The sequence below is a fragment of the Alligator mississippiensis genome, chromosome 1 (assembly GCF_030867095.1).
Source record: "Alligator mississippiensis isolate rAllMis1 chromosome 1, rAllMis1, whole genome shotgun sequence".
In the NCBI taxonomy this organism is placed as follows: Eukaryota; Metazoa; Chordata; order Crocodylia; family Alligatoridae; genus Alligator; species Alligator mississippiensis.
In genome coordinates, this window is record NC_081824.1 from 20,570,855 (window position 1) to 20,596,307 (window position 25,453).

General features: G+C 42.4%; 2 protein-coding genes across 3 annotated transcripts in view; both read left to right on the forward strand.

Moving 5' to 3' along the window:
- WDR35 (WD repeat domain 35) overlaps positions 1–19,047 on the forward strand; it is a 70,231-nt gene extending 51,184 nt beyond the window's left edge. The window contains exons 19-28 of one of the 2 annotated variants that reach the window (XR_009462797.1): positions 2,078–2,281; positions 4,959–5,105; positions 6,105–6,237; positions 8,245–8,355; positions 9,732–9,896; positions 10,505–10,645; positions 12,931–13,087; positions 15,005–15,245; positions 15,609–15,730; positions 16,893–16,982. Coding sequence is in view for 1 of the 2 variants with exons in the window: in XM_019481640.2 (XP_019337185.1) it covers positions 2,078–2,281; positions 4,959–5,105; positions 6,105–6,237; positions 8,245–8,355; positions 9,732–9,896; positions 10,505–10,645; positions 12,931–13,087; positions 15,005–15,245; positions 16,893–17,046 (1,453 nt within the window). In the remaining variant the exon portion in view is untranslated. Of the gene's footprint in view, positions 1–2,077; positions 2,282–4,958; positions 5,106–6,104; positions 6,238–8,244; positions 8,356–9,731; positions 9,897–10,504; positions 10,646–12,930; positions 13,088–15,004; positions 15,246–15,608; positions 15,731–16,892 lie in introns of both variants that reach the window. The other variant, XM_019481640.2, reaches the window with a different exon arrangement.
- A 378-nt stretch (positions 19,048–19,425) lies between these two features.
- Positions 19,426–23,943, forward strand: TTC32 (tetratricopeptide repeat domain 32). Its single transcript, XM_006272918.4, has 3 exons — positions 19,426–19,703; positions 20,391–20,557; positions 22,918–23,943. The coding sequence occupies exons 1-3, from the start codon at positions 19,555–19,557 to the stop codon at positions 23,043–23,045; spliced, it is 444 nt and encodes a 147-aa protein (XP_006272980.3). The 5' UTR covers positions 19,426–19,554; the 3' UTR covers positions 23,046–23,943.
- The last annotated feature ends 1,510 nt before the right edge of the window (positions 23,944–25,453 follow it).

The following is a 25,453-nucleotide window of genomic DNA, read 5'->3' on the forward strand; positions in this document are numbered from 1 at the left end:
CAGTGGGATTTGAAGAAGCAACAAGCTGATTCTAGGGTGTGGATAGTTAGTTGTATGGGTAGCAAGAAAGAAGGTACTACCGAGACTGAGCAGAGGTAAAGCTTCAGTAAGGAAAGGCTTCACAAGGGAGAGGCTGGGCCCAGTTGTGTTGAGACTTTACGACAAGATGCTTGAACCTGATATGGAATAAGGAAAAGGGGAATACATTCAAGGGATTTAAGGAAGTGTGACATGGAAAAAGTTTGGAAAGATTATTAATTTAGTAGTGTTTTGATTTGACTGAAGGGAGGGCAGGTGAGAAGGATGGACTATTTTTTCATGTTTTGAGATGATCCTGATACAAACCATGCTTTTGCAGAGGAGATGGGGTGACAAAATGAGGAAATGGAGACTTAGATACTCTTTAATTAAACGCAGACCCAGTTCTTAAAATAGAATTCTAAGATCCAGCCCATTGTACTGTATAAGAAGTGAAGAAAGAAACACATCTGTGAACACCGGACTTACAGAAAGCTATTTAGCAGCCCATGTCCCAAGGCTGACTGCATGAGTGCCATAGTAAATAACTTAATGAAAAATGTTATTGACAAGAAACTGTGGCATGTTGCCGGTCATTTTTAATAGTCCAAAGATTGGTACTACACGTATCTGTTTCCACAGTAATTTATGAGACTGTTTTGAAGCTGTTAAAATGATTTGTTTCAACATACCTGACACAGGCTGGTCCAAAGTGGATCTGAGAGTAGATTGAATTCTAACAAGTCAAAGGGGAATTTGGGGCCACTAAATTATTGGCTGGAACAGACTCACTTTAAAAGCTAAAGTGTCTTGAAAGCAGTGAGCTTTTATGTTGTGATTCAGTTTTAAACCTGTAAATAGGATAACTGAATGTTGAAAGTTTGAGGAATCTCTTTTTTTCATGAAGGTATCCATGTTACTGAACTAGCTGATCTAGTTTTGGCTCTGTTTATTTCAGTATAAATCTGACTGTGTGTTTTGTCATGTCCTTGTAAAAGTTTTATGTAGTGGGATCACAAAATTCAGACCAAATCCTGGTGATCTTACTCTGTCAAAAACTGCTAGTTACTGAGAATTTTGATGTCTGTTCAACCACGATTTATACAGAACAAATTTAAAATTTGAAATGGTCAATTGTGTTTATGCAGCAGATTTGTTGCAGTTAAGATTAAGGTAATGCATGCACTGCTACAGCCTTCTGTAGATGGCAGATTCATTTTATTTTATAAGTAACCCTTCTGTATTGTTTGCTGCAAAGCCTAAAGCAGATGAGTTGATACTTTCAAAAATCTGACATAGCAAATATTAGATTGGTATAGATCATCTTCGATGCATGTTTTGAGTTGACTAATGTAGTCACTGGAATTTTGTCAAAAAGTTTTGAAACACTATATGGTGTGAATGCTTTAATTGCATTGTCTTTTATTCAATATGCTAAGTGTCTAGATCTTAGATTTATATTTTAAATAAATTGTAGGTTCATCCAAATGACAGATTAACATAGGTTGCTCTCGAGGTAGGGATCTTCAGTTTATCTACAGGATGGAAGAAAGCAGTCTGCGCAGTGGCAGTGCAAGCTTCTCTGTACTGCCTAGGTGGCATACCTCTGCTAATGTGGAGAGAGTGGGATGGAAAGGATAATTTATTCTCCATAGCCCATTTAAGTGTGGGTCTTCAAACCCAGATTGCCATCCAGGCTTCTAGTTGTAATCTGCATGTGAGGAGATGAATCTAACTGAAACTGGAGTGAGGGAGCTCCTTTAGAGCCATAAAGCCCCACACTTTCAGTCCCTGCCAATCTAGGTCAGTCTTGAACAGGTGAGCTAGAGGCTATTCCTAATGACTCGCCAAAAACTTAGGTTAGACAGCATACAAAATGTAATTGTGGTACATGGGCTCTCAGGTTTGAGATTAAGTGTGAACTGTAGATGCGGAAAGAGTTGCCCTTAACTTGTCTGGCTTTTCCTGACTCATTAAGTGGTTCCCAGTATCATGTGCTAATTAGCTGCATTTCTGAAAGATTTAATAGCTATCAAATCCTTTTTTTTTTTCCATACAGGCGTCTCCTGGCTGAAGCTGCTCTTCAAAAGTTAGATCTACAAACTGCTGAACAAGCATTTGTGCGCTGCAAAGACTATCAAGGAATTAAATTTGTTAAGTGCTTAGGCAATCTGCAGAGTGAATCAATGAAGCAAGCTGAAGTGGCAGCCTACTTTGGCAGATTTGAAGAAGCTGAAAGAATGTATTTGGATATGGACAGAAGGTAATTACTAGAAACAGTAATCCCAACAATAGATCAAGGAAAATACCTGTTAAATAAAGGCACTAAAAAAAAGTGGGGACATTTAAATAATGAGCAGGTATTTATTCCTTTCACAATTTACAATTTATAGAATGCGAGAGCAATGTTGGAGAAAGAGAACTTTCCCTATCAGAAGGTAAAAGAATACTGGACAGACTCCCATTAGTTACCACTATGCTATAAAAACCGTAAAACTGAAAGGAAATTATTTATAATTGAAAAATAGATTGATTTTGACTTAACAATTAGGCAGTGAAAGTGCTGTGTCTTCTAGAAGCAGAATGCAGTTGTTGACACCCTTTTAAGCCATAAAGCAGTGAAGCATGCTTTTTCGAGCAACAGCGATAGATGGGATGGTAGGAAGTAGCAGAGAGCAGCGGGTCTATTTATTTCCTGGCTCCTTCCAGATAGGTTGTTACCTACCTAGAAAGTGTTTTGGTAGCAGCTGGTGCACTCCAAGGGGTTGGAATTCTGGGTAGCCCTTTGTTCCTTGCCTTATTACTGTGAAGGCTACAGAGCACCCAACAAAATAAGGCGTCAAGTATATTTCCCTTTCAAATATAGTTTGAAAATTCCTTTTCAGTATGTTCCTGTTTATCTATCTCAGATATAATCGATTATTATTATCACTAAAGCTTTGAGCCTCTAAGGCCCTTGACACGTTACACTTAAGATGCGATTAACAAAATCACATCTTAAGTAGTGACTTGGCTACGTGATTATTTAGTTAATGGCATGATAAAACCAGGAATAAGTGACAAAGTTATTACCGGGGTTCCAGGTTTTCCATTTGCCAAGGAAAAACATGGATTTTCTCCTTTGAAGGAGAAAAACACAGGCTGGCAGAGTTCCTGCAAGGGGGTACCATGTATAGTGCAGTTCTGTGCTGCTGTGCACACTCCTGGGGAGGGGTCGGGTAGCAGAGGTGACGTGTTGGAGGGCATGGGGAGGTACATGCCCCCCCAGATTTCTATGCCTACAGTAGGGCACATGGCTGCAGTCTGGGTGGACCAGCACCGGGTAAGGAGTCACCTCCTTATCCCAGTGGGTGGGATCCAGTGCAGGTGGCATGAGCCCCATGCTAGCACCACTGTCTTGGTGAGGTGCCCCTGCTCACCGCTGCAGTAGGGGACGGGCACAAGCTGCCCCCCCACTGTGGTGGCAGGCAGGAGGTGCCTCACCTTGGTGGCCATGGCAGTGCAGCTGGTACCACGCTCATGGTGGTGGTGGCAGCAATGAGTCTTGCTGCCCTGCTCTGTCGTCCCACGCTGGGTCCTGCCCAGTGGCCCGCAGAGGTGGCTTCTGCCTGCTGCTGGTCCAGCTAGGCTATAGCCCTGTGCCCCTGGGAATAGAAATCTGGGGGAGCATGTATCTCCCAATGTTTCTCAATGTGATGGTGTCATCTGTGGTTGCGCATGCTGCCTGCTGGGGGGTGGACACCAGGTCAGAGGCAGCAGTGGGGGGGAAGGGGGCTGTGGGTTGGGAGTGAGGGGCATCGGCTGCCTCCATGGGGGTACAAGGCTGCCGTTGCTTTTGTTCCCCAGGGGCCTGGATTGGGGATTTGCGGGGACCCTCAGGTCCAGAGGCAGCTCCTGCTGGAGCTCCCAGGCAGTCCCAACTCACCCCAAACCTGAGCTGTGGGGCCAAAGGCTGCCAGGCAGTCCCACCACAGCAGATCCTTGCAGGTGCTGGTGGGAAGTGGGCTCTGGGTGACTGCAGAAGGAAGGAAGGTGGGATGGGGCATATCCACCCACAGCCCCCATCCAGGGCCCCAAGCAGCTGGGCTGGTGGTGCTGGGGTTTGGGGACAGTGTTGCTGGGCCGTGGTGGGGCTGTCTGGTATCCTGGGGCTCGGGGCAGGTTGGAACCACCTGGGGTCTGCTGAGCAAGTAAGCAGGGAAGTTTGGGCCCGGGCTGGAGCCGGGGCTGGAGCAGCTGTCTCCAGGTTGTCTGTGGTCGCCACTGCTAGTTTGAGGGCAGGTTGTGCTCAGGTGGGGGTTGTGCCCCAGGCCTGGAGCAGCTCTGCAGACACTTGCTCAGCTTGGGCATCCTGCCAGGGTGTGTGGGGGTCCCCCCTCCCAGGGCTCGACCCCACTATGGGCAACCCTCCTCCCCAGGTTCCAAACCCCCCACACCTTCACAAATTCATCCCCCCTTCCCCATACCCACCCCTGAACCATACAAAGTACCTGCATAGTTTTGCATTATTTTGAGTTTTTCTGCGTGTAATTTTGACTTTTTATCTGTGCGATTAAAATCGCAATTAATTGTGACTAATTTTTTTAATCGTGTAATGAACTGTGATCAAATTTTTTAAAGGTTTGACAGCCCTAATTAAAATATGCTGCTCTGGAGGCTGGGGCCACTCATCAGCTGATAAGTTTCCCAGCTACTGCAGCATAGTGAGCTCCTGCAGCTGGGAGCCGTGATCAGTTTATTAAACTCTCAGCCTCACAGATCCCAGCTGCCAGGGCTCCTAGCCACAGGAGCAAACCTTTTTAACATCTGTCAGTGTCCCTTAAGTGCTTCATGTCTCCATGCTGTTCATCTGTAGTGATTGTAGTTCTGAAGGCTTTTCTCAAAATATTGGTGGCTATTTTATGTTTTTTTACTGTTATCTAGTATTTTCTGATCTATAGAGACCTTGCTATTGGATTACGGATCAAACTGGGAGATTGGTTTCGAGTACTGCAGCTTTTGAAAACAGGTTCAGGGGATGCAGATGATGCCCTTCTGGAACAAGCACACAATGCTATTGGAGACTATTTTGCAGACAGGCAAAAATGGTATGGTTCTCTGAAGAAGAAAATAGAATGGTTGTTTCATAATTGAGATTGGCTAGATTCCCTCCTATCCCTAGTTGAGATTCGTGCAGTGTGGGGGAAAAGTCAAGAAGCTAGTCAGCCAGTGAGGAATAACTGAGCATGACCCAGAATGAGTAGATTTCATTAAGGCATGTATCCTACCATTACCTACAGTTCTTTTGCAAGAGGGAAGGAAGGAATAATCCCAACTGTGCTGGGAGTTGGGTCACTAAACAAATTCTGAAACTTCTTAAAAAAAAAATTAAGGAAATATCAAGGCAGATAGTTTTGTTAAGATGGATTTAAGCATAGTGAGTGTTGTTAGTAAGAGGATGATGACGCTCTTAGCAAAACGAGAGCAAAAAATAAGATTGCCTTAATTCTGACATTGTTAGTTATCTTAAACCCAAACTCTTCAAATTAGGTATATGCAGATTTAAGGCCACCCAAACTACATTAACTTTGCCTGTGTAAGGAACTTGGCCCCCAAAGATACTGAAGGCCATATTTTTGGGGGTGTAACTTTAAACATTTAAAAAAAAAAATGCAGTGCCTAATTTTTCAGAAATGTTGAGCTGTTGCATTTTCAATTGACTTCAACTACAGTGCCGATCAGACCATAATTGTTAAAAGCGGAGTAGTCAGAATTGGTGACGCTCAAATAGAGCACATTTCTGGAAATTGTTATAAATATATCTGTGGTTGCTTATGGTCCATGACAGATTGAGCAATACACTAATAATAGCGTTCTTGACGCTTACCCCTACACTAGCCAACAAATCTTATTAATACTGCTATTTAAGGACATTTTGAAACTAAAATTTTAGTGTGCTCTAGGGTAGCATATTTTCCACAAGAAAGTGAATTTATATGAATCTGACAAAATATATATTTTAATTTGTTTAATGACAAAGTTATGTTTAGTTAGCACTTTATTAACATCTGCAATTTTTATATTAGTAACTTTTTTTTTCTTCTTAGGATAAATGCTGTTCAGTATTATGTACAAGGAAGAAACCAGGAACGTTTAGCTGAATGTTACTACATGTTAGAAGATTACCAAGGACTAGAAAATCTGGCTAACTCGCTTCCAGAAAATAACAAGTTACTTCCTGTATGTATAAGAACTGGCTGTATCTTTAAGACTCTCTGGTCATGGCCTCATTTGCATTAGTTTTTTGCTTTTGGTTTGTTTGGTTTTTTTTGCCGTAAAATTTTTCATGGCTGCTTTCACAGGTAGTAGCAATGGCCATTGTTATCTTCTTGTGTCTCTATGCCATATTGTCTCTACACCACAGCAAGAATGGTAATGTTAATGGAAATGAATGTTAGAATTATTCCAGAGGCTTGAAAGAGGGAATGAGCCTGTCAGCATGATCTAATGTGATGTCTTAAGTAAGGATTAAGAAAAATTGGTAGTTTGCATATGCTTTCCAAAGTATTTGGAAAAGGCAAATCACGTTACATTGAATTGATACATTATAATCCGCCTGGCAACTGACTCCCCAGCCCAGCCCAGCCCAGCCCCTGGCTTCTTTACTTTTCATTCCATCCAGGAAGAGCACACAGCAACTGCTGCAGCTTCCTTCGCCTGACGAAGGGTTTTTGAACCCGAAAGCTTGCTTAATAACTATTCTCCAACCATTTGGCTTGGTCTAATAAAAGATATCACATTCACCCAAGGAACCTTGTCTGCCTATGTTACATTGAATGGCATTTTAATATAACATGCTATTTCAGATCAACTCTCTCTTCCAACCGCGTCCTGGTTTGCTAAGTTCCCCAATATAGGCACTAAATCCTAGGAAGAAGCATCTCAGTGCCTGTAATGCTAAGATTTTTACCTGTACCACTAATAAATCTGAGCCAATGTAGATCCAAGAAACAAGTTGTAAAAGCAAATATATTCCTTAAGGTTACTGTAGGGTTGTTGGTTGTAGCCATGTTGGTCTAAGGACATAGGCAGGCAAGGTTCTTTGGGAAGATGTGATATCTTTTATTAGACCAACTAAATAGTTGGAAAAAAGTTCTTAGCAAGCTTTCAGGCACAGTGGAGACTCTACTGGTGTTACGTGTTCTCCAAGGTAGAAAAGAAGCTAATTTACAACAAGCAGGTTTGTGAAAATGCAAGTGAGTCGAAGTTTGGAAGACAATGGGTAGAGATACCCTGAACCTCGCTAACCTCATCACCGGAAGCAAACTTCCTATGACCCAAACCACATCAAATGGATCCAGACCATGCCAGGACAAGAAATGTAAAACCTGCCAATTGCATCTCCACCAGTCCCACAGTAACTACACCATACAACAGGACCATCACCATTTTTGAATTTTACACCTGTGGCTCCAGAAACGTAATATATCTCATCCAGTGCACCAAATGGTCTGATGGAAAATATGTAGGAGAAATCAAACAAAAACTGTGCACCAGAATATATGCACACTGAAAATCCATCAAAGACAAAAATACCCAATTACCTGTGGGTGCCCACGTCTCACAAGACAGTCACTCTCTCTCCAATCTCTCAGTTCTAATCTTCAAAGGGAACTTAAAAAAAACTGCCTTTTGTAGACAGCCTGTGAATTTCACTTCATAAATCTACTGGATACAAAAAATCATGGACTTAATATAGACATTGGATTTATGATGCATTAGAACCTGCCATCTGATACTGCAGATGACCTGCTTCCAGCTAACTGTTTGTATTCCTTCACACATTTCCCTCCCTTCCCCCACTTCCCTCCTATGTCTACCCATTGTCTTCCAAACTTGCCTGCCTTAAGGTTACAGGAGCACATAGGCGATGCATACGGGGGACATGAGTGGTGGGGGGGGCACGGGGAGTGCTGGCTGATGCTCCCGCTGGGAAGCGCCGGTGGCACTTACAGTTTGCCGCCGCTGCTTCCAGGGTCAGCGATCAACTATTGGGACACCTCCCCAGTCAACAATTGGCCTCTGGTGCCCCCCCAGAGCCAGGAGGTACCAGTCGCCGATACTGAAGCATTATAGAATCTGTAAAAAGATTAATACAGTGACAGAGATTGTAGTAGCATTCATTACTAAAATGGTGTCCTGCAAATCTAGAAAGAAATGGTAGCAGGATTCTGATATCTTTTGCAGGATATAGCTCATATGTTTGTGAGAGTGGGGATGTGTGACCAAGCTGTGTCTGCCTTTCTGAAATGTAATCGCTCAAAGGACGCAGTAGATACCTGTGTCCATCTCAATCAGGTAAGACAATGATGATAAAAGGTGGTATTGTATTGGGTTGGAGGATTAATAATGAGATTTTTCATGTTGGTCCACAGTTAGATTTCAGTCCGTTTTAATCATATAATGTGTATTCAGAATCCTTCTAAAACTCATACTCCAGTTTTTAAACCTATCACTAATTATTGGAGACTAGGAAGAAGCCATCCTAGAGGGTGTATTGTTTTACACCTGGCAGGCGAGGATCTTGGCTTTTACTGGGTGTTTTGCCCCTTCTCTGAAGTCACTGAGACAAAATACTAGAGTAGTTAGACCACAGAACTGCTTTAGTTGACAGTTCCACTGGTCCTCAATGATATCAGCTTATGCGACTCAGCAGGCAAGCGTGCGTTTTGGTATGACAACCCTTATTGAAATCTCAGGAGAGAAGCTGATGTGGGATCGGGCATAGTAACTCTAAAACTCTAAAAGTAGATTTAGAATAGCTGCAGTACAAAGTTTTTCCAACTCTTTATGTTTTTTATTTCTTTAGTGGATAAAGTTCTTCAAATTCACATTTTGCCTGGCCAGAATACCATTAGGTTGTAAAGTAATAGCTGCTGGGGTTAAGAAGCAATTGCACACACAAGTACTGTATTATCTCCTAACTACTGTTCTCCACAGTTGGTTGGGTGCCTGCGGTGGAGGGTTTACACCATCTCTTATGTGACTGTTAGTACTAGGTGGCTGCTTGAGGAACAGTACTTAATAGCCACTTTTCTGATCCAGTATGCTTCCTTTAATCCTTTTTGGGTACCACATGCAGTTAAAAGCAAGTAAAATGAAAATAAAATTCTTAGAACACTAAGCATATATGGGAGCAAATCACAAGCTGAATTCGGTCCTTGTACAACTTCCTTTATTGTTGATAAAGGTTTATAGTTGACAAAGAATTTGGGTATCACAATTTAGTAAAATTTGAATAAGGACCTCCAGGATTTGGTCAACTTTTATCCATAAAGAAGTGAAGCCAGACATAAACAAGTAATGCCATACCTCTAAGTGTATTTTCCTTGTTAAAAAGAATACATAAAAAATCTGTAGGAAGTGTTTGGTTTGTAGAAATAAGACAAATAGATTTGCTAATTTAAACTTAAAAGTTTTTCCACGATCCAGTTTAGTTCTGAATTGTTTTACTTCTGTTGGATACGCTCTGAGCTGTTTCAGAGCTTTTCTGCAGAAGATTCAATTCTGGCAGTTACAAAAAAAATAATTTACTATAGGTTTTGCTTATTAAAATCACAACTTCTGTTTTCTTATAATATGATGGAATGCTTTGACTAAGAAGATTATTGTAGTTTATTGAGGATGTAACTAAAAACTTGTAAAACCGAATAACTGATTGCTCTTGTTTCCAGTGGAATAAAGCTGTTGAGCTGGCTAAAAATCACAATATGAAAGAGATTGGATCACTTCTCGCTAGATATGCATCTCATTTACTGGAAAAGAATAAAATCCTTGATGCCATAGAACTCTATCGTAAGGCCAATTATTTTTTCGATGCTGCCAAACTCATGTTCAAGGTATTCAAGGCTCCTCTTTAATTCTGAGTAATACAGGATAGTTAGCAATAGCATGTGTAGGTGTCAACAGTTAGTTTTATGTACTGCACTTTGAATTTTCCATTGTTAACTATTTTCAGGGAACAAACAGGTGTTAGAGGTGTATAAGACATGCTAATTATAAAACCATTACATCATTGTGTAGTGCAAGTCAGAGTTAGGTTTGAGGTATTCTTTACTTCCAGTCATGCTGTGCTGTTAAACTTCAGAAGTAGAGTAAGTTCAGTGGTGGTTACAGAGTGTTTTAATATTATAAAAGCTTAGGCCTGCCTGTCTGTCTGTCACACTTTATTTGCAACAGAGTGGACAGAAGGAGGAGGGAGGTGGTGAGGCCAGCAGGGCATTCTTGGTAGGCAGTTGGCTAGTCTCTATATATTTAAGTTTAGAAAATCCTGTTCGTATTTTTTTGAAATTACAAAGGCTACATTAATGTTTATATTGCCACAGCAAACGTTTAGATTGTATTATTTCTAAAGCTGTTTCTTTTACCGTGGTAAAAACACCAGATGTCATTTAGTGTGTAATTGTCAAAAAAAATGAAATATTTTTATGGTCCTTATTTCTTTAAGATTGCAGATGAAGAAGCAAAGAAAAGGACTAAACCTTTGCGAGTTAAAAAGCTTTATGTATTAGCAGCTTTACTTGTAGAACAATACCATGAACAAGTGAAGAATGTACAAAGGGGAAAAGTAAAAGGAAAGAGTTCAGAGGTAAAGTATATCAAATACTTCCCAGCAGTTTTATAAATGCCTAATATGTATCATCCATCAGAGTAAACAAATGAAAGGATATAATATTATTTTAAAATAGTCTCTTATTTCTGACATGTTTTTATTTCTTCCTAAGATTTATAAAGGAGCATGCTGCTTAAAAACATTATTTGGAAATAGCTAAATTGTGTTTTTTAACATTTATTTTTTTTAAATAGCCTTTGAATGTTATGACGGGATTCTCACAGATGAATCCAGGGTTTTTTGTGCTTGGTATGAAGCGATTGGTAGGAATGATATACCAGTTTCAAAAGGGATTTAGTACATAGATCAAGAAATACTGCCTATAACTCAGCTGGGTCAGGTAAGTTAGTGTGTGCAGTATGGGAACGCAACTAGAAAAAATAGTTCTCATATTCATTAAATTTCCATCTTCATATACACCAGTGGTTCTCAGCATTATTGGACTCAAGGCACCTCTTAGAAAATAATAGCTCTTAGCTTTTCCTCACTTTTTAAAGAAAAATAGAGCAATTCTTGTGTTGCAAAGAACTCAGAAAGACCACAACAGTTCAGAGTGTTTGTGACACTGTGGATTTAAACTAGGTTTCATGAGGGATGGTGATCAAAACTCTAGCAACAGAGCACATAGTCCAGAGAGGAACAGACTTGAAGAAGCAACTCAGCTCTGGGAAAGGGCCAGAGCTACAGGACTGCAACAAGTGATGCAACAGGAAAGTGAGGAGGTCAAAATGCATCTGATACATGTATACAATAAACAAGATGAGCTGGAAGTTGCAGCCTGTGAAAAGAACTATGAACTCATTGGCATCACTGAGAGCTTGTTGGACAGCTCTTATGACTGGAATGTCAATGTTGAGGGTACAATGTTTTGGAAGGACAGGTGGGAGAAAAGGTGGTGGTGTTACCTTGTAGATCAAATAACACATGCACTTGTTCCCTGGTTCAGAAGGAAAAAGACAGCAAAGCAGAATGCATCTGGGAGAAGATAAAAGGTGAAAGATATATAATGGTGGGGATTTATTATAGGCCAGCAAATGAGGAAGAGAAGTTGGATGAGGCACTCTTCAAGCAGGTGACAAATCTATCCAAGAGCTGTGATATGGTTTCATAGTTTCATAGTAGCTAGGGTCAGGAGGGACCTGAACAGATCATCTAGCCTGACCCCCTGCCACAGGCAGGAATGAATGCTGGGTTCACAAGACCCCAGACAGGTGATCATCCAACCTGCTCTTGAATTTGTCCAAGGTAGGGGCGAGGACCACTTCCCTGGGAAGTTGGTTCCAGGTTTTGGCCACCCTAACTATAAAATATTGCCATCTGATCTCTAACCTAAACCTATTCTCCATCAGTTTATTATCATTATTCCTTGTCACCCCAGGTAGTCCTGGGGAGAAAAGGGCTCTGCCTGTTTGCTGCTATTTGCTGGTACTGGTGGGAGACTTCAATTTTCCAGACATCTGCTGGAAAAACAATGTAGCCAAACATAAAATGTCAAGCTGGTTCCTGACTTGTGTGAAGGACAACTTTCTGTTCCAGAAAGTGGAGAATACAACCAGGGGAGATCACCGATCTTGGATCTTGTCCCGACTAACACGGAAGAATTGGTGGAGGATGTGAAGGTGCTGGGTAACATAGGATAAAGTGATCACAATACTACAGACTTCCAGATCCTGAGATGGGGAAAGAATTAGGTCAGCAAAATTAGGATGCTAGATTTAAAAAAGGTGGATTTCATCTGACTTAAGGAGCTAATAGACATGGGATTGAAGGATAAAGCTGCATAGGAGGGCTGGGAACTTCTAAGGGACACAGTATTGGAAGCCCAACAAGAAACTTTCCTGACACAATGGAAGCACAAAAATGGCAAGAGACCAATGTGACTGAACAAGGCGCTGCTAAAATGCCTCGAATGGAAAAGGAAAGCATACAGGCGATGGAAAAATGGGAAGGTCAGCAAGGAAGCATACCAGGAAATAGCAAGAGCCCGCAGGGACAAAATTTCAAAAATTGCTACTTCAGCCTCTAGTCACTCACTGAGGATTTATCTGCCTTTTCCCAGATAGGTACTAAGCACAGCTGTACTGTGGAAAAGGATTTGGGAATCTTGGTAGACCAAACTCAGTATGATTCTGTAATGTGATGCAGCTGCACAAAATATGAATGCTGTTTTGAGATGCATCAATAGAAGCATTAGTGTAAGAAACGGGAGGTGGTAGTGTCTTTGTACTCAACAAAGTCTTACATGTGATGATTTTTTTAAGGCTACTTCAGCTTTAGCTGGATTGCTGGAGGAAGATGTTCTCTCTTCAGCTAATCGCTTCACAGATAATGCCTGGAGGGGAGCTGAGGCTTATCATTTTTTCCTACTTACACAAAGACAGCTCTATGAAGGTTATGTAGATACAGCAATGAAAACAGGTAAGGTTTCTCTGCTGTATAGATGGTTAGAAAATTTAAACTATTCTGTAAGCCCCACAAATTACTCCTTATACTTGCTGTGTTTTCTTTTGGTTGGGCCTGATTCCTGTGATTTAGAAGAGGAGTTGGTAACATACAGTACTTGGTCTGGATCTGGTCCACAGAGCCCAGGGCTGTGGGGAGTAGGGAGCAGGGTGTTTTGCCTGTGTTGTGGTCTGGCATCAGGGAGAAGCAGCTGTAGCAATGGCAGCCAGAAGTACTGCCTCCCCTCCCCACCCACCGACCCAAGCAAGTTACATCTGGCCTGCTGCTGTTGCTGCTGATTTAGAACTTGAAATAATGTAATTAACAGAGTATTGTAACAATCACCAAAATGAAGGGAAAAGATGTCAGTTTGAGCAACAAGTACCATATATTCTTACATATAGCTCACCCCTGTGTATTGTATGCACCTTGATTATGAATGGGAGGCTAAAGGGAAAAAAAAGCATCTTTAACTGAGGTAACTGGCAGCAGCTAGGGAGCCAGGCCTGTTCCCAAACCTGCTGCCAGCCCGTGTGCTTGATGGGGCCCATGGAGCCACATGCTGGCTCTGAGCCTGCACGCTGGGTCTAGGGCTGCATGCTGGGTTCGGAGCTGGGTCAATCCCTATGTAGTGGATCTGGAGGTAACATGATCCTGGACTCAGCACGCCAGTCCAACCTGGCATGTGGTTCTGGAGTCAGTGTACAAGGTCAGACTTGGTATGCTGGGTCTGGCCACAGGCCAGCTCCTTGTCCTGGTGTGATCCAGTGTGCAGATGCATAGGGAGGCTTCTCTTCCCTTTTCCCCTGATGGAAATTTAGTCGGGGGGGAAGAAGGAGAAACTGCCACAGTGGGAATTGCCGCTGCTCCCAGTTACTTCAGTCAAAGATCTTTTTTTTTCTTTAGGCTTTATTCATAATCAAGGTGCATATAATATACATGGGTATGCTACATGTGAGAATATATGGTATGTGTTACTCTTAGTGGTAACTGCCACAGCTCTGAGACATTGCAATTAAATACTACCACTGCTTACTCATGCTGCTGCCCCCACCCAGTTTCTGGACCCATGGGGATCCTTTTTCTCACATATATAATGTGCACCCTGATTTTTCCCAGGTGGTTTTGCGGGGAAAGATGAAGGTTTTATGTCAGAAAATACAGTAATTTTAAAGGGGAATTGCCAATATTACCAAATATAGAGGTCTGAAATGGAATTTGTAACTAGCTATTTTATCAGATTAAATAATCCCCCTAAAGCGTGGACAAGCCTGTATCTGGAGCAGTTTCAAAAAGCAGAGTGGGAACTCTTGCTCCAGACCTTGCAGCAGCTATTATGCTGTGCCAGTTATCTGGGAGCCATGAATATGTAGCAAATTGGCTCCAACCTTAACTCTGGACGAAGCAGGATTAAAGTTAAAGCTATTCAGCTACAGTTGCTTGGATCAGGGTTTGTGCACATTAACAGTTATAGCATAACAGCTTGTACGTGCTTCGGAGCAGCAGCAACTCCCCGTCTCCTTTTGAAACCATTCCAGATAAAGGTCTGTCCATACCTGGTATTTGTAATGACTATGCACCTCTGTTGATTGAATATGGTATGCCAGAAGCTCACAGCTGTGCTGCTCCTAGGTCGGTACTGTACTAGAATCAGTAGGAGTCAGCTGGGCAGATGGTGCTCTCCACTTCTTTTTATGAAAGGCTAAGAACTAAAAGGTAGGGTACAGGGACTCTTTTTCAGTTCTTAAACAAACACAAGTTGTTTCTTTAAAACAGGTTGAACTAGGCATGCTCTAGCATTTTCATAGCAGTGATGTGATGGGAAGTCTCCCTTTATATGTGTGCCTTTTTGAAGCAATATATTGTAGCTGTCTTATTCTTTTCTTTTTGTAGCTCTTCATCTGCGAGATTATGAAGACATTATCCCTGCAGTTGAAATCTATTCCCTTCTGGCTCTGTGTGCATGTGGCAATAGAGCATTTGGTATTTGTTCAAAAGCCTTTGTTAAACTCGAGTCCTTAGAAACCCTTAGCCCAGAACAGAAGCAGCAGTATGAAGATCTTGCACTGGAAATATTCACTAAGCACTGTCCTAAGCATAGCAAAAAATCGGATCTGGATGGCCTTTTAGAGAGGTAGGCTATTATTTAGTTTTTTGGTTAACGTTAAAATTTTTTGCTGAAATTGTTGACAGGAAACCAGCAGGGTCTCTGCACTGAATAAGCCCAGAGGGTTGTTATGCCTTTTACCCTGCCAATTAAATTTTTGGTGGGCCTAAAAGGGACTTTTCCCTGGGTATAAACCTATGGCCTGGCCCCACCCAGAGGGCAATAAACCAGTGATTACAAGACAGTTGGATATAAGATCAATGGAAATATATTATAACAAGCCCAGTCACTACCAGTACTAACAATAAAAACAAATAGCAATCATAAGGTAAAACAGTCTGTACAGTATTTACCAGTAACAGCCAAACACCACCATTAAATTACTGCCAGAAGGCGATCCAGAGCACTGAAGGCCTAGTGTGGAGGCTAAGATTGCTACTTCAGCCTCTAGTCACTCACTGAGGATTTCTCCGCCTTTTCCCAGATGGATACTAAGCACCTCAGACTCAAGGGTAGGTGATACTTTACCCTCACAACGAATGGCAGGTACACGGGCAGATGCATTCACGTATGGAGGGAGTCATTCCACAGCTTAGTGATTTCCTGGGAGTTGGACCCTTCCCTCAGATCAAACAGTGCCGACTCTCACAGATACACACACCACCGATCTTCTCACAAGCCCTTACAATCAATCTCAGTCAAGGGCTCACAAGACCACTTGCTCCCCAATCACATATGAACCCACATATGCAGGTGGGGGCTGGGCTGGGCTGGGCTGCCCTCAAGGCGGGTGGTGGGGCGGCTCTGGGAGTGGGCTGCGGCTCTGGGAGTGGGCTACGGGGGGGGAGGGAAGGGAATGCAGCCACCCCAAAATTTCCTGTAGCCTCCCCAACCCTCCCCCCCAGCGCCTTTGCCTGCCCTGAACACAGCCTGACCCAGCCCCATCTCTCCTCCCCCCTGCCAGGAAGAGCTTGGCACTGCCCCAGCCTCAGCCCACAGCAGCAGCCTGCCTCAGCCCATGTGCAGATCTGGGGGCACACGCCCTACCCCCCCCATGCTGTCCCGGGGTGTGCACAGCAGTGGGACCCGCTCCCTTGCCGCACCGCCCCCCGGACGAGCTGCTTGTGGTTCCATCCTGCACCCCATCCTGCCCTGGCTGAGCAGCACCTGCCTCTTCCCCACTCCCTCCCTCACTGCAGGGGCCTTGATCTACTCCCTCCACCCCCCACCTGGGACTGCTCCCTCTGGCCCAACGTGCTGCAGAGGGGTTGGCTGGGGCATAAGGGTGCATCAGTATGGGGCTAGCTGGCAGGCACTCCCTGCACTGATTCACCCTTATGTCCCAGCCAGCTGGGTAGTGTCTACATGTGTGCTGCTGCAGAGTTTTTTACTCCAAAGCAGGATAGCACTTGCATTTATAAGTACTATCCTGCTGCAGAGTAAATTAGTTCATTCCAGCCTAAGAGGAGCACAGATGTAGATGTGAAGACATGTACTGAACAGCTGATTAGTCAACTGTGCAGTAAATGTCTCGTGTAAATGTGCCCCAAATATATAGGTTTAATATGGAGCTATGTATCCACTTCCCTTATCCAGATGACTCCTGAAACAAATATTTGTTGTTATTTTAGAATGTTTTAAAGTTACAATTAGTTTTTTTCCTTTCTGTTTCAGTAGTGGAGAAGGAAAACTTCCAACATGTGTTGCAACAGGAAGACCTATCACAGAGTATCAGTTCTGGATGTGCAATGTGTGCAAGCATTGTGTACAAGCCCAAGAAATAAGCAATTATAACTTTTGTCCTCTATGCCATAGCTCAGTAGCTTAGTAAGAAAAACAAAGGTATATGTATGTTTGTTATGTCTCAGACTGATAAACATAAGAGCATACTTTGAAATGTAATGATTCTGTTGTTGCTTGTTTAATGTAATTCAGGTAGTATACGGTTACAGGATACTACTGTTATTAGCAGAGAAAAATCTCGAGAAAGAAGTGCAAGAGAACAAAGAAGGTGCAGTCTGTCATAAGAAAAAGATTTGTTAAGTGACATTTGTATGAAGTGGTTGAGGCTAAGAGCCTTTTTTCTTATTGTAAACTGGACCTAAATTTACAAACAGATATTCAACATCCACCTTTCTCAGGCTGTTTACATTGAGTCATCAATGTAGTATTAAGCAGCAGTAGTTATTAGTTTTTCCCAAATATATAGGTGAACCCTTGAAGAAAAAAAATGGAAATGAGTCTGTTGAGGAAGACACACTAATTATGTAAATCTTGTTCCTCTAATTGAATGGTGGGGGCCTATTCAAATGTTGGCCGTAAGCTTAAAGCCCAGCTCTAGCTGACTGAATATTAGTTAGTAACCAAGAAACCACAGACTCAAGTGAATGATTCAAGAACTAGACTATTTTATAATCCAAGAGAGGAAATACAAAACAACAGGTAAGCAGTATAAAGAACAGTACCAAGTTTATACAGTACTACACACGCAAAGTAGAGATCAAAGTACAGCTTTTCTCAGACTTGCAACAGCCTAGTGGTCACAGGCGCAGAACAGCTTAATATTCTCATCTAGGCTACAACACAAGACACGCACAGCCCTTAGCAGCTTACATACACAATACAGCAGCAGTTCCAAGTGATCACAATATACGCAGAGAGGACTCGAGGAAAGAGGGGATATTGGCCGCCCCGGCCCTCATCAGCTGCCCCAGCTCTCACCCACTCTCATCACACCCACCTCTCACTCACTCTCACAATCAGCCCTGTTTCATCCTTTTGATCGCTCCACTTCTGTCAATCTTCCATTCACCTAGTCACTCAGATAGGACGGGTGTCAGTCACACGCCAGTCGCTCCACTGACCAATCCGGGGGTCAGTTATCTCAGGTAGGTGCTTGGTACCATACCCAACAGTGGTAGCATTTTCCCACCCCAAGTTGCATAGGGCTGACTGCACATGTCCATAAACTCACAAGTCGGTCACTGAGCCTTTGGGGTCATAAGTTCAATCAACGCTCAACCCAAGAGTTCTGCAACTCTTCGTCCAGTAAGGTCCAGTATTAAACAGCACCCACTGCAACCCTCATCATTGTTTTTTACATTTGTGGTATTTTTCTACTATAACGAACATACTAGTAGATGTACTTAAAGCGGATAATTGATGCTGTATTCTTTTGTTGAATATATTCACAAGCACAGTACAAAAGAGCCAAACAAGCTCATCAGCAAAGAAGCTGTAGTTTGGAATCTGCAGCTTTAGTTCTCCCCACCTCTTTCAGATATTTCACCCTTAAGTAATGAGGTTGAATCAATTAATGTTAGTAATAAAAGAAAAACATTAGAGAACTACATGTTACAAGTTAATTGCCTTTTTTCTTTGTGGGCAGATATGTCTGTATCACGCTGTCATAACTGTCTTCCTTGTGTACTGGTATAAGTGGAGAGAGCAGGGATGCGGAGACAGGGTAATTACAACATCCTCGGAGGTGATCTGTCCCCCTGTGCCGGTACAACTGAGCTACAGCGACAGGACAGCCTGGGGAAGCTTGAGCGGCTGTTGTCCATGTTGTACATGCTCTGTACAGAAAAAGAGCAAATCGGTTTTGTCAGGCTGGTATTTTTCAAAAGCACACTATGAACTTTTTTCTTTCTTTTTTTAGAGAAATTATATGGGGTAGCTTGTTTTGTTTTAAGTTAACTGCAGGTATCCAGGAGTTAACTCTTCCTTCTTTTATTTCTTTCTGTATGGAAATGCTTTATAATATACATTTGGTAACTATATTGTATTGTTGTAATACATTTCTTAAATAAAACGTTTTTCTATGCAATGTTGTAGCCTTGATGGTCCAGCAAGTAGGCTACCGGCGAGCATTCCCTAAAGCAGCAACCTGCTGCCACGAAGCCGTTAGTATCCAGCCTTTGGGGGTCCCCCACCGATCAGGACACCTGCGGGCCGTGCTCCCGCCCCTGCCAAACTTCAAAGGCCGACCTCCGCGCAGCAGGTTGGGCCAGGTGGCGCCCTGCTCCCCGCGCGCCGCGGGGCACGGCTCCGTGCCGGGCGCCGCTCAGCGGGGAGTCTCGCACCAGGTTTCAAACGCGAGCCGGTCTCACGCCCGCCTGACTCCGCCCCCACCACGCGGCCGCGCTAATAAAAGGCAGCCCCTTCAAGTGTCTGCTTATGTCACTGTCCTACGTAAGGCGTGGAGACGCCCCCGGCGCGCGGAGCATGCGCCGTACGCTCCTGACGCCGCGCGGGACCCGGAAGTCGAGCGGTGCCAGCTCGAGCGCCGGCGGACGGTTGTTATGGGAACGTGACCCGTCCCCCATCCGCCGGCATGGAGCGGGAGCGCGGTCGCCGGCACCCCGAGCTGCTGCGGGCTGCGCATGCGCGTTTCCGCGAGCAGCAGTTCGAGGCAGCCGAGGCGCTGTACAGCCGCTTTATCGAGGACTGCGCATGCGCCGCCGGGGGCTCCGCCCCCTCCAGGTGAGTCGCGTGGACTCCGCCCCTCGCGTGTCCCTCCCTGGCGCTTGGAGCGTGCGCAGAAGATCCTGTGGGGGCGTCCGTGGGGGCAGTGCGCAGGCGCGGACTCTTTGGCCCCTCCCCCACTTCTCTGAATGGAGCAGCTGTGGTTGCGCCTGGCCTGGGCCACGTGGTCCCCTGGGGCTGTCCTGCCTCCTGCCCCACGGACAGAGTCTTTAGGATCGGTGGCAAACGTGGGGATGGAAGAAACCCACCCACCATCCTTTGGCTGTAACCCCCCACAAAAGGGACAGGAGCGAGGGCCATAGGTTCAAAACAAGCGCGCCGAGGGGGAGCGCCGAGAGGAGCGCACCTCGTACTGCATCTGGCTTGTCCGAGTCGATACGACTTTGGGAAGTCCAGCGTAAGTGGCCTGTTCTGGGACGGCAAGTCGGATGTCGTCACCCTCGTACCAACGGCCGATAACAACTTCTTTACATCTGTGAATTTCCATCGTAGTGTTGCGCCAGAATAATTTTACAAATCTTTAGAAAGCGCTTAAAGAAGTTCTGGAGGTTTCCTCAAGCGAACAACACCCCTAAAGCTGAGGGTATGCCGTAGTTTAAGGACCTGAGAATAGTCCTCTTGGATATGTTTTGTAAGCGCATCGTGAATCCTAACGGAGCTCTCTCGCTCTCTTCTCATCTTAAGCGAATGTGCTGCTCGGGACCTTGCGACCGCATTTAATAACCGGGGACAGATCAAGTACTTAAGAGTTGACTTCTATGAAGCGATGGATGACTACACCTCGGCCATTCGAACACAGCCAGACTTTGAAATTCCGTATTATAACAGAGGATTAATATTGTATAGGCTAGGTATGGAAAATGTTTTTATTCACTTTCATAACTTTGCTGTCTTCTGTGCTAATTGCGATGTGCTGCAAACTGAGGGGCTCTGAAGCTCCAGGATCAAGCCAGGGGAACTACTCCAGTGTGTAAAACTGGAGTGACACAGAGGTCAGGCAGCCCTTCCGAATCACCGTTCGGAGTAATTTTGCTTCAAAAGAAAACAGGAACTGGCTTTTGCCACTCCCCCGCAATATGTTTGTTTGTATAGTGCTTGTCTGACATTGGGATGCGGAGCAGAGTGACCCACCAAGTAAACGGTAGCTTTCCTTGGCATAAATTGATGTTGCGTGAAACAGCAGTTTACAGTTTGTTTTGCTGTTTGGCTTTCCTTTTGGGTACACATGAGGGAGAGCAATAGGTCCTGAGTATTTCCATTGAATAGTTCACCCATCTGTTCCACTCCATTGATTTTGGTGAAGTTAGCTTTATTATTAAACCTATATGCATTGTCTAGCAACAGTAAAACCTATTTAAGTATGGTTAAAAGAGAGAAAGAGATGGTGTAAGGCAAGGAGATACTAAATTGTTTTTCAGTCATTCTGTTTGGCCATTGCTCACTGTGTAGTGTGGCAATTGCCTAGTAATTGTGTGAAAGGGAAGTGATGGTCATAAAGAAAATCAGTGACAGAACGTGGATCTTAGTCCAAAAAAAGCATCATCTTTGTTCCTGAAGCTGAACAGGGTGCAGTGGTCATTACGGCAGCATTTCCACTGACTTCCTTCACTGAGATTTGGGTTGTGCTGTAAACCCTCACTGCACCTCATGCTGCCAGGATTCTGCATGGACCAAAAAGAGAGTGATTTGGGAATAACCAGATTGTTTCAAATATAAAACTCTCGTTAAAACAAATTATTTCTTCTGAAAATGGCTTGCACCTTAAAATCAAGTAAAAAAAAAAAAAAAAGTCTATTGTATATCATAGAGGTTCAGTTAATTTAAATATGTCATTATTTAATTTGTTAAAGTTGAGAGCTAGAACATTTGGTTGCATCTTAAATTCAAAAACATCTATTCATAGGAATATGGTAATTGTATGTAGATTTTCGTCACAGGGGCAAAATGAGGTCAGAGCTCCCTGAGGCTTCATCATTTTATGTCTACCACAATACGTTTCTTAGTATCATGTGAACTGCATTTAATCTGCCATCAGTATACAAGTTCAAAGTAAGCCGTGATACATTATTTTTGTTCTGTTCAGTTTATACAGCAGCTGGCCAAATTCAGTAACTCCTAATGAATCTTTGTCATTGATATGAATTAATGTGCTTCTGTATTTTTTGTCTTCGATATCAGTAATAGAAAATAGTCATGCAAGATACTGAAAATAGTCATGCAAGATTCAGTTACATTTGTAACTGAATTACATTAGCACATCCCTTATGCATCAATACAATACATCAGGGTTTAGGATCTGAGAATCGTAGTATCATAGAAGATGAGGGTTGGAAGGGACCTCAGGAGGACATCTAGTCCAGCCCCATGCTCAAAGCAGGACCATCCCCAGCTAGATCATCCCAGCCAAGGCTTTGTCTAGCCAGGTCTTAAAAACCTCCAAGGATGGAGAGTCCACCACCTCTCTGGATAACTTGTTCCAGTGCTTCACTACGCTCCTGGCGAGAATTCTTCCTAATATCTAACTTAAATTTCCCTTGCCACAACTTGAGACTATTGCTCCTTTTTCTGTCATCTGCCGTCACTGAGAACCGTCCAGCTCCATCCTCTTTGGAACCACCCTTCAGGTAGCTGAAAACTGCTATTAAATCCCCCCTCGGTCTTTTCTTCTCCAGGCTAAATAAGCCAAGTTCCCCTACCGTCTCCTCAGAAGTCACGTGCCTCAGCCTCCTAGCTATTTTGTTGCCCTCTGCTGGACTCTCTCCAATTTGTCTACATCCTTTCTGAAACAGGGGGGGACCCAAAACTGGACCCAATACTGCAGATGTGGCTTCACCAGTGCTGAATAGAGGGGAATAATCATTTCCCTTGATCTGTGGCAATGCTCCTACTAATGCAGCCCAGTGTGCTGTTAGCCTTCTTCATGAGGGTATGCTGCTGGTTCCTATTCAGTTTATTATCCACTGTAACCCCTGGGTCCTTTTCTTCAGAGAAGGCTGACATCTACTGTGAAAAACTAAGCACCACAACTTTCACAGATTTCAGTGGAAGTACAACATGATTAGTAATGAGAGGATCAGAGCTTTGAATTTCAAATATATTCAATAGAAATGCTTAGTAAATCCACCAAGCAGTTATTTTTCAGTTTGAGTTTGTAAAATTGTTTTGCTGTAGAAAAACAATAATCCACACCTTTCTCTTCTCTCTGAAACAGGGCACTTTGATGAGGCACTGAAAGATTTCAAGATGGTTTTAGATTTAAACCCTGGGTTTGAAGATGCCTCCTTGAGTCTAAAACAGACTATTCTTGACAAAGAGGAAAAACAAAAGAGAACTTATTAAATGATCAACATAAAAATATTTTTCCTGACTCTTGGTTGTCTTCAGTTCATTTCAGTTGTTGAGGAAAGCGATACAAAATAATTTACGTGTGATTTGTCTGGCTCTGGTTTGTAAGTTCTTGGTTGTCTTGGATAAATAATCAAAGTAGGTATCTTATAATTGCAGAATAAATTATTATTTTAAATCGTTATGTAATGTTGAACAAAAGGACAGTATTAAATCTGTCTAAGATGCTGATCATTTTATGTTGAAAACTTTTATAATATATATAGGGCTACTGGAAGTTCAGTAACCACAACTAAAATCCTCGCTTTAAAGAGATATCTAGGTACTTTTGCAGATTTATTTAGACCAGTCTTAAGTGCAGAAAATAATAAAAATATATGGTAGGTTTCAGTTCAGGTATTGAAACACGAAATAACAATTTATCTTAATAATAATGACACTCACAGCCTATATATGCAGAAGAGTAGAAGCTAGACTGAAGGATATACATACGTTTTTAGGGTATTCAAAAATCTTAGTGCTTTTTTTGTATGTGAAAATTAATTTGAATTAACTCCTTACAGCAGTGTATAACAGCCTGGTTATATGGTCAGTGATGGATATTTTTAAAGAGTTTAGCCTTAGGTTTTTTACTTCACTAAAATTGTTTTATAGTCTATTAGAAGGTTGCCTGTTAATGTCAAATATACTGATTGCAAAACTAATGGATGAAAGTATAGAAACAGGTGTTTTGTTTTTATGACTGAATGAGTAGTAAGCAGATGCATGCTTTTAAATTTAGTATGATCTGCAAGAGGCCACAAGATTTGACTTGCTTATGGTAATTATTGTGAGGGTTTTTTTCTGTTTATTGAAAAAGTCAGTATATTAAATAAAAATCTGCATGATGACACATCTTTGTTAGTGCAAACTGTTGCAGTCTTTGTTGGTGATTTACCATGAGAAGTAGTATTCAACTTTAGAATGCCATATGTGATCGTGCAGTTGTCTTATCCATAGGTATAAAGTTGAATAAGATTATTTTAATACTAATTTAACTTCATGCTCTGTGTTCCTTCGTGGAAAATCTCCAAGCCTTTACAAACACAAGGCTACACCCTGGTCACTGAGACATACAATTGCAGTGAAGATCTCAAAGCTGCTTGGGTTAGTAGAGGGACCCATGGACTACTTTATATTCTCTCTACAGTTAATGCTAGTAGTTCTGGTGTGAAGCATTGCAGTACTTTCAGTCAGCAAACTACTTTGCTCCTCCCCTTCTTGTTCAAAAACATATTTGAATGTCCCCATAGTGCTATTGAATTTGTTTTTTGGGTGGAGAAAGAGGCACTGAGACTTCCAAAAACCTTAGTTTTGTTCTTTGTCAGAAATACCAAGTATGTGCACTGACTAAATTTTTTATCTTATTACTGCCAGCTACTTCCAAGGCTATGTAATACACTAAAAGGTTGCATATTTTATAAATTGCTTAGTTTCAGAAGTAAGGAACTCAGTTACTAGTCTTTGGTGATGAAAATCTAATTCTGCCCATGACACAGCTGATCTAGAAAAAGTGATCCATCCAGCTTAGGTGGGTGCTAAACAAGGGAGTTTCAGTTTTAGAGAAGAGTGGGTAGAGATCTGGCACTTGGAAACTGGCTGCAAAGGGATTGAGGGAGTGATCACAGATATAGCTTTCACCAATCTATTATCACTTCCAAATGCCAATACATGAGCTTTATTTATTTTTTAAAGAAAAATGGGAAGAAACCTCCCATCATGTATATTTTGAAGAGCAAATAAATCAAGATTTTAAAAAATAATATATCCCCATTCTTTCATAGACATTTCATTTTATATTTTCTCCTATTCTGTGTTCTATAGTGTACCTATCATGATAGCAGGATTGAATAATTAATATTTCACACCTGATTTATAGTGTCCATAATATGACACTAAATATAAATAAAATCTGTACGTCTTTCTGAAAGAGAGAGAACTTTGTAACTTCCAGCATACTTTTTAATTCTTCAGGGCAGCTCTAGCCAAAAGGTATGTATTTTTGTAAGCTAGGCAGATCTCTTTGGCTTTCAATCACAAACACCATCTGCTTTTCAGTCTAAAATTAATAAACAATGCTTTGTGGCATTCTCAACCACTGAGGCTTGTTGAAATTGTGTCAGAAAAGCATCATTACCCATGCTGAAAAACTGAAGTAAGGAGAGAGATATTGTAATGATCCTTTGGCTTGAAACAGTTGCTATTCATAAAGGATTATGAATCAGAAGCATAGCTGAATGTAATAAAATTTTACTTATATTGTGTTTCCATATATAAGGCAGACAATCTCAACTTTGAAATGAGTGCACAGTGTATTCTTTGGACAGTAAGCCATACAGAGGGATATGGTAGTGTCGAGCTTA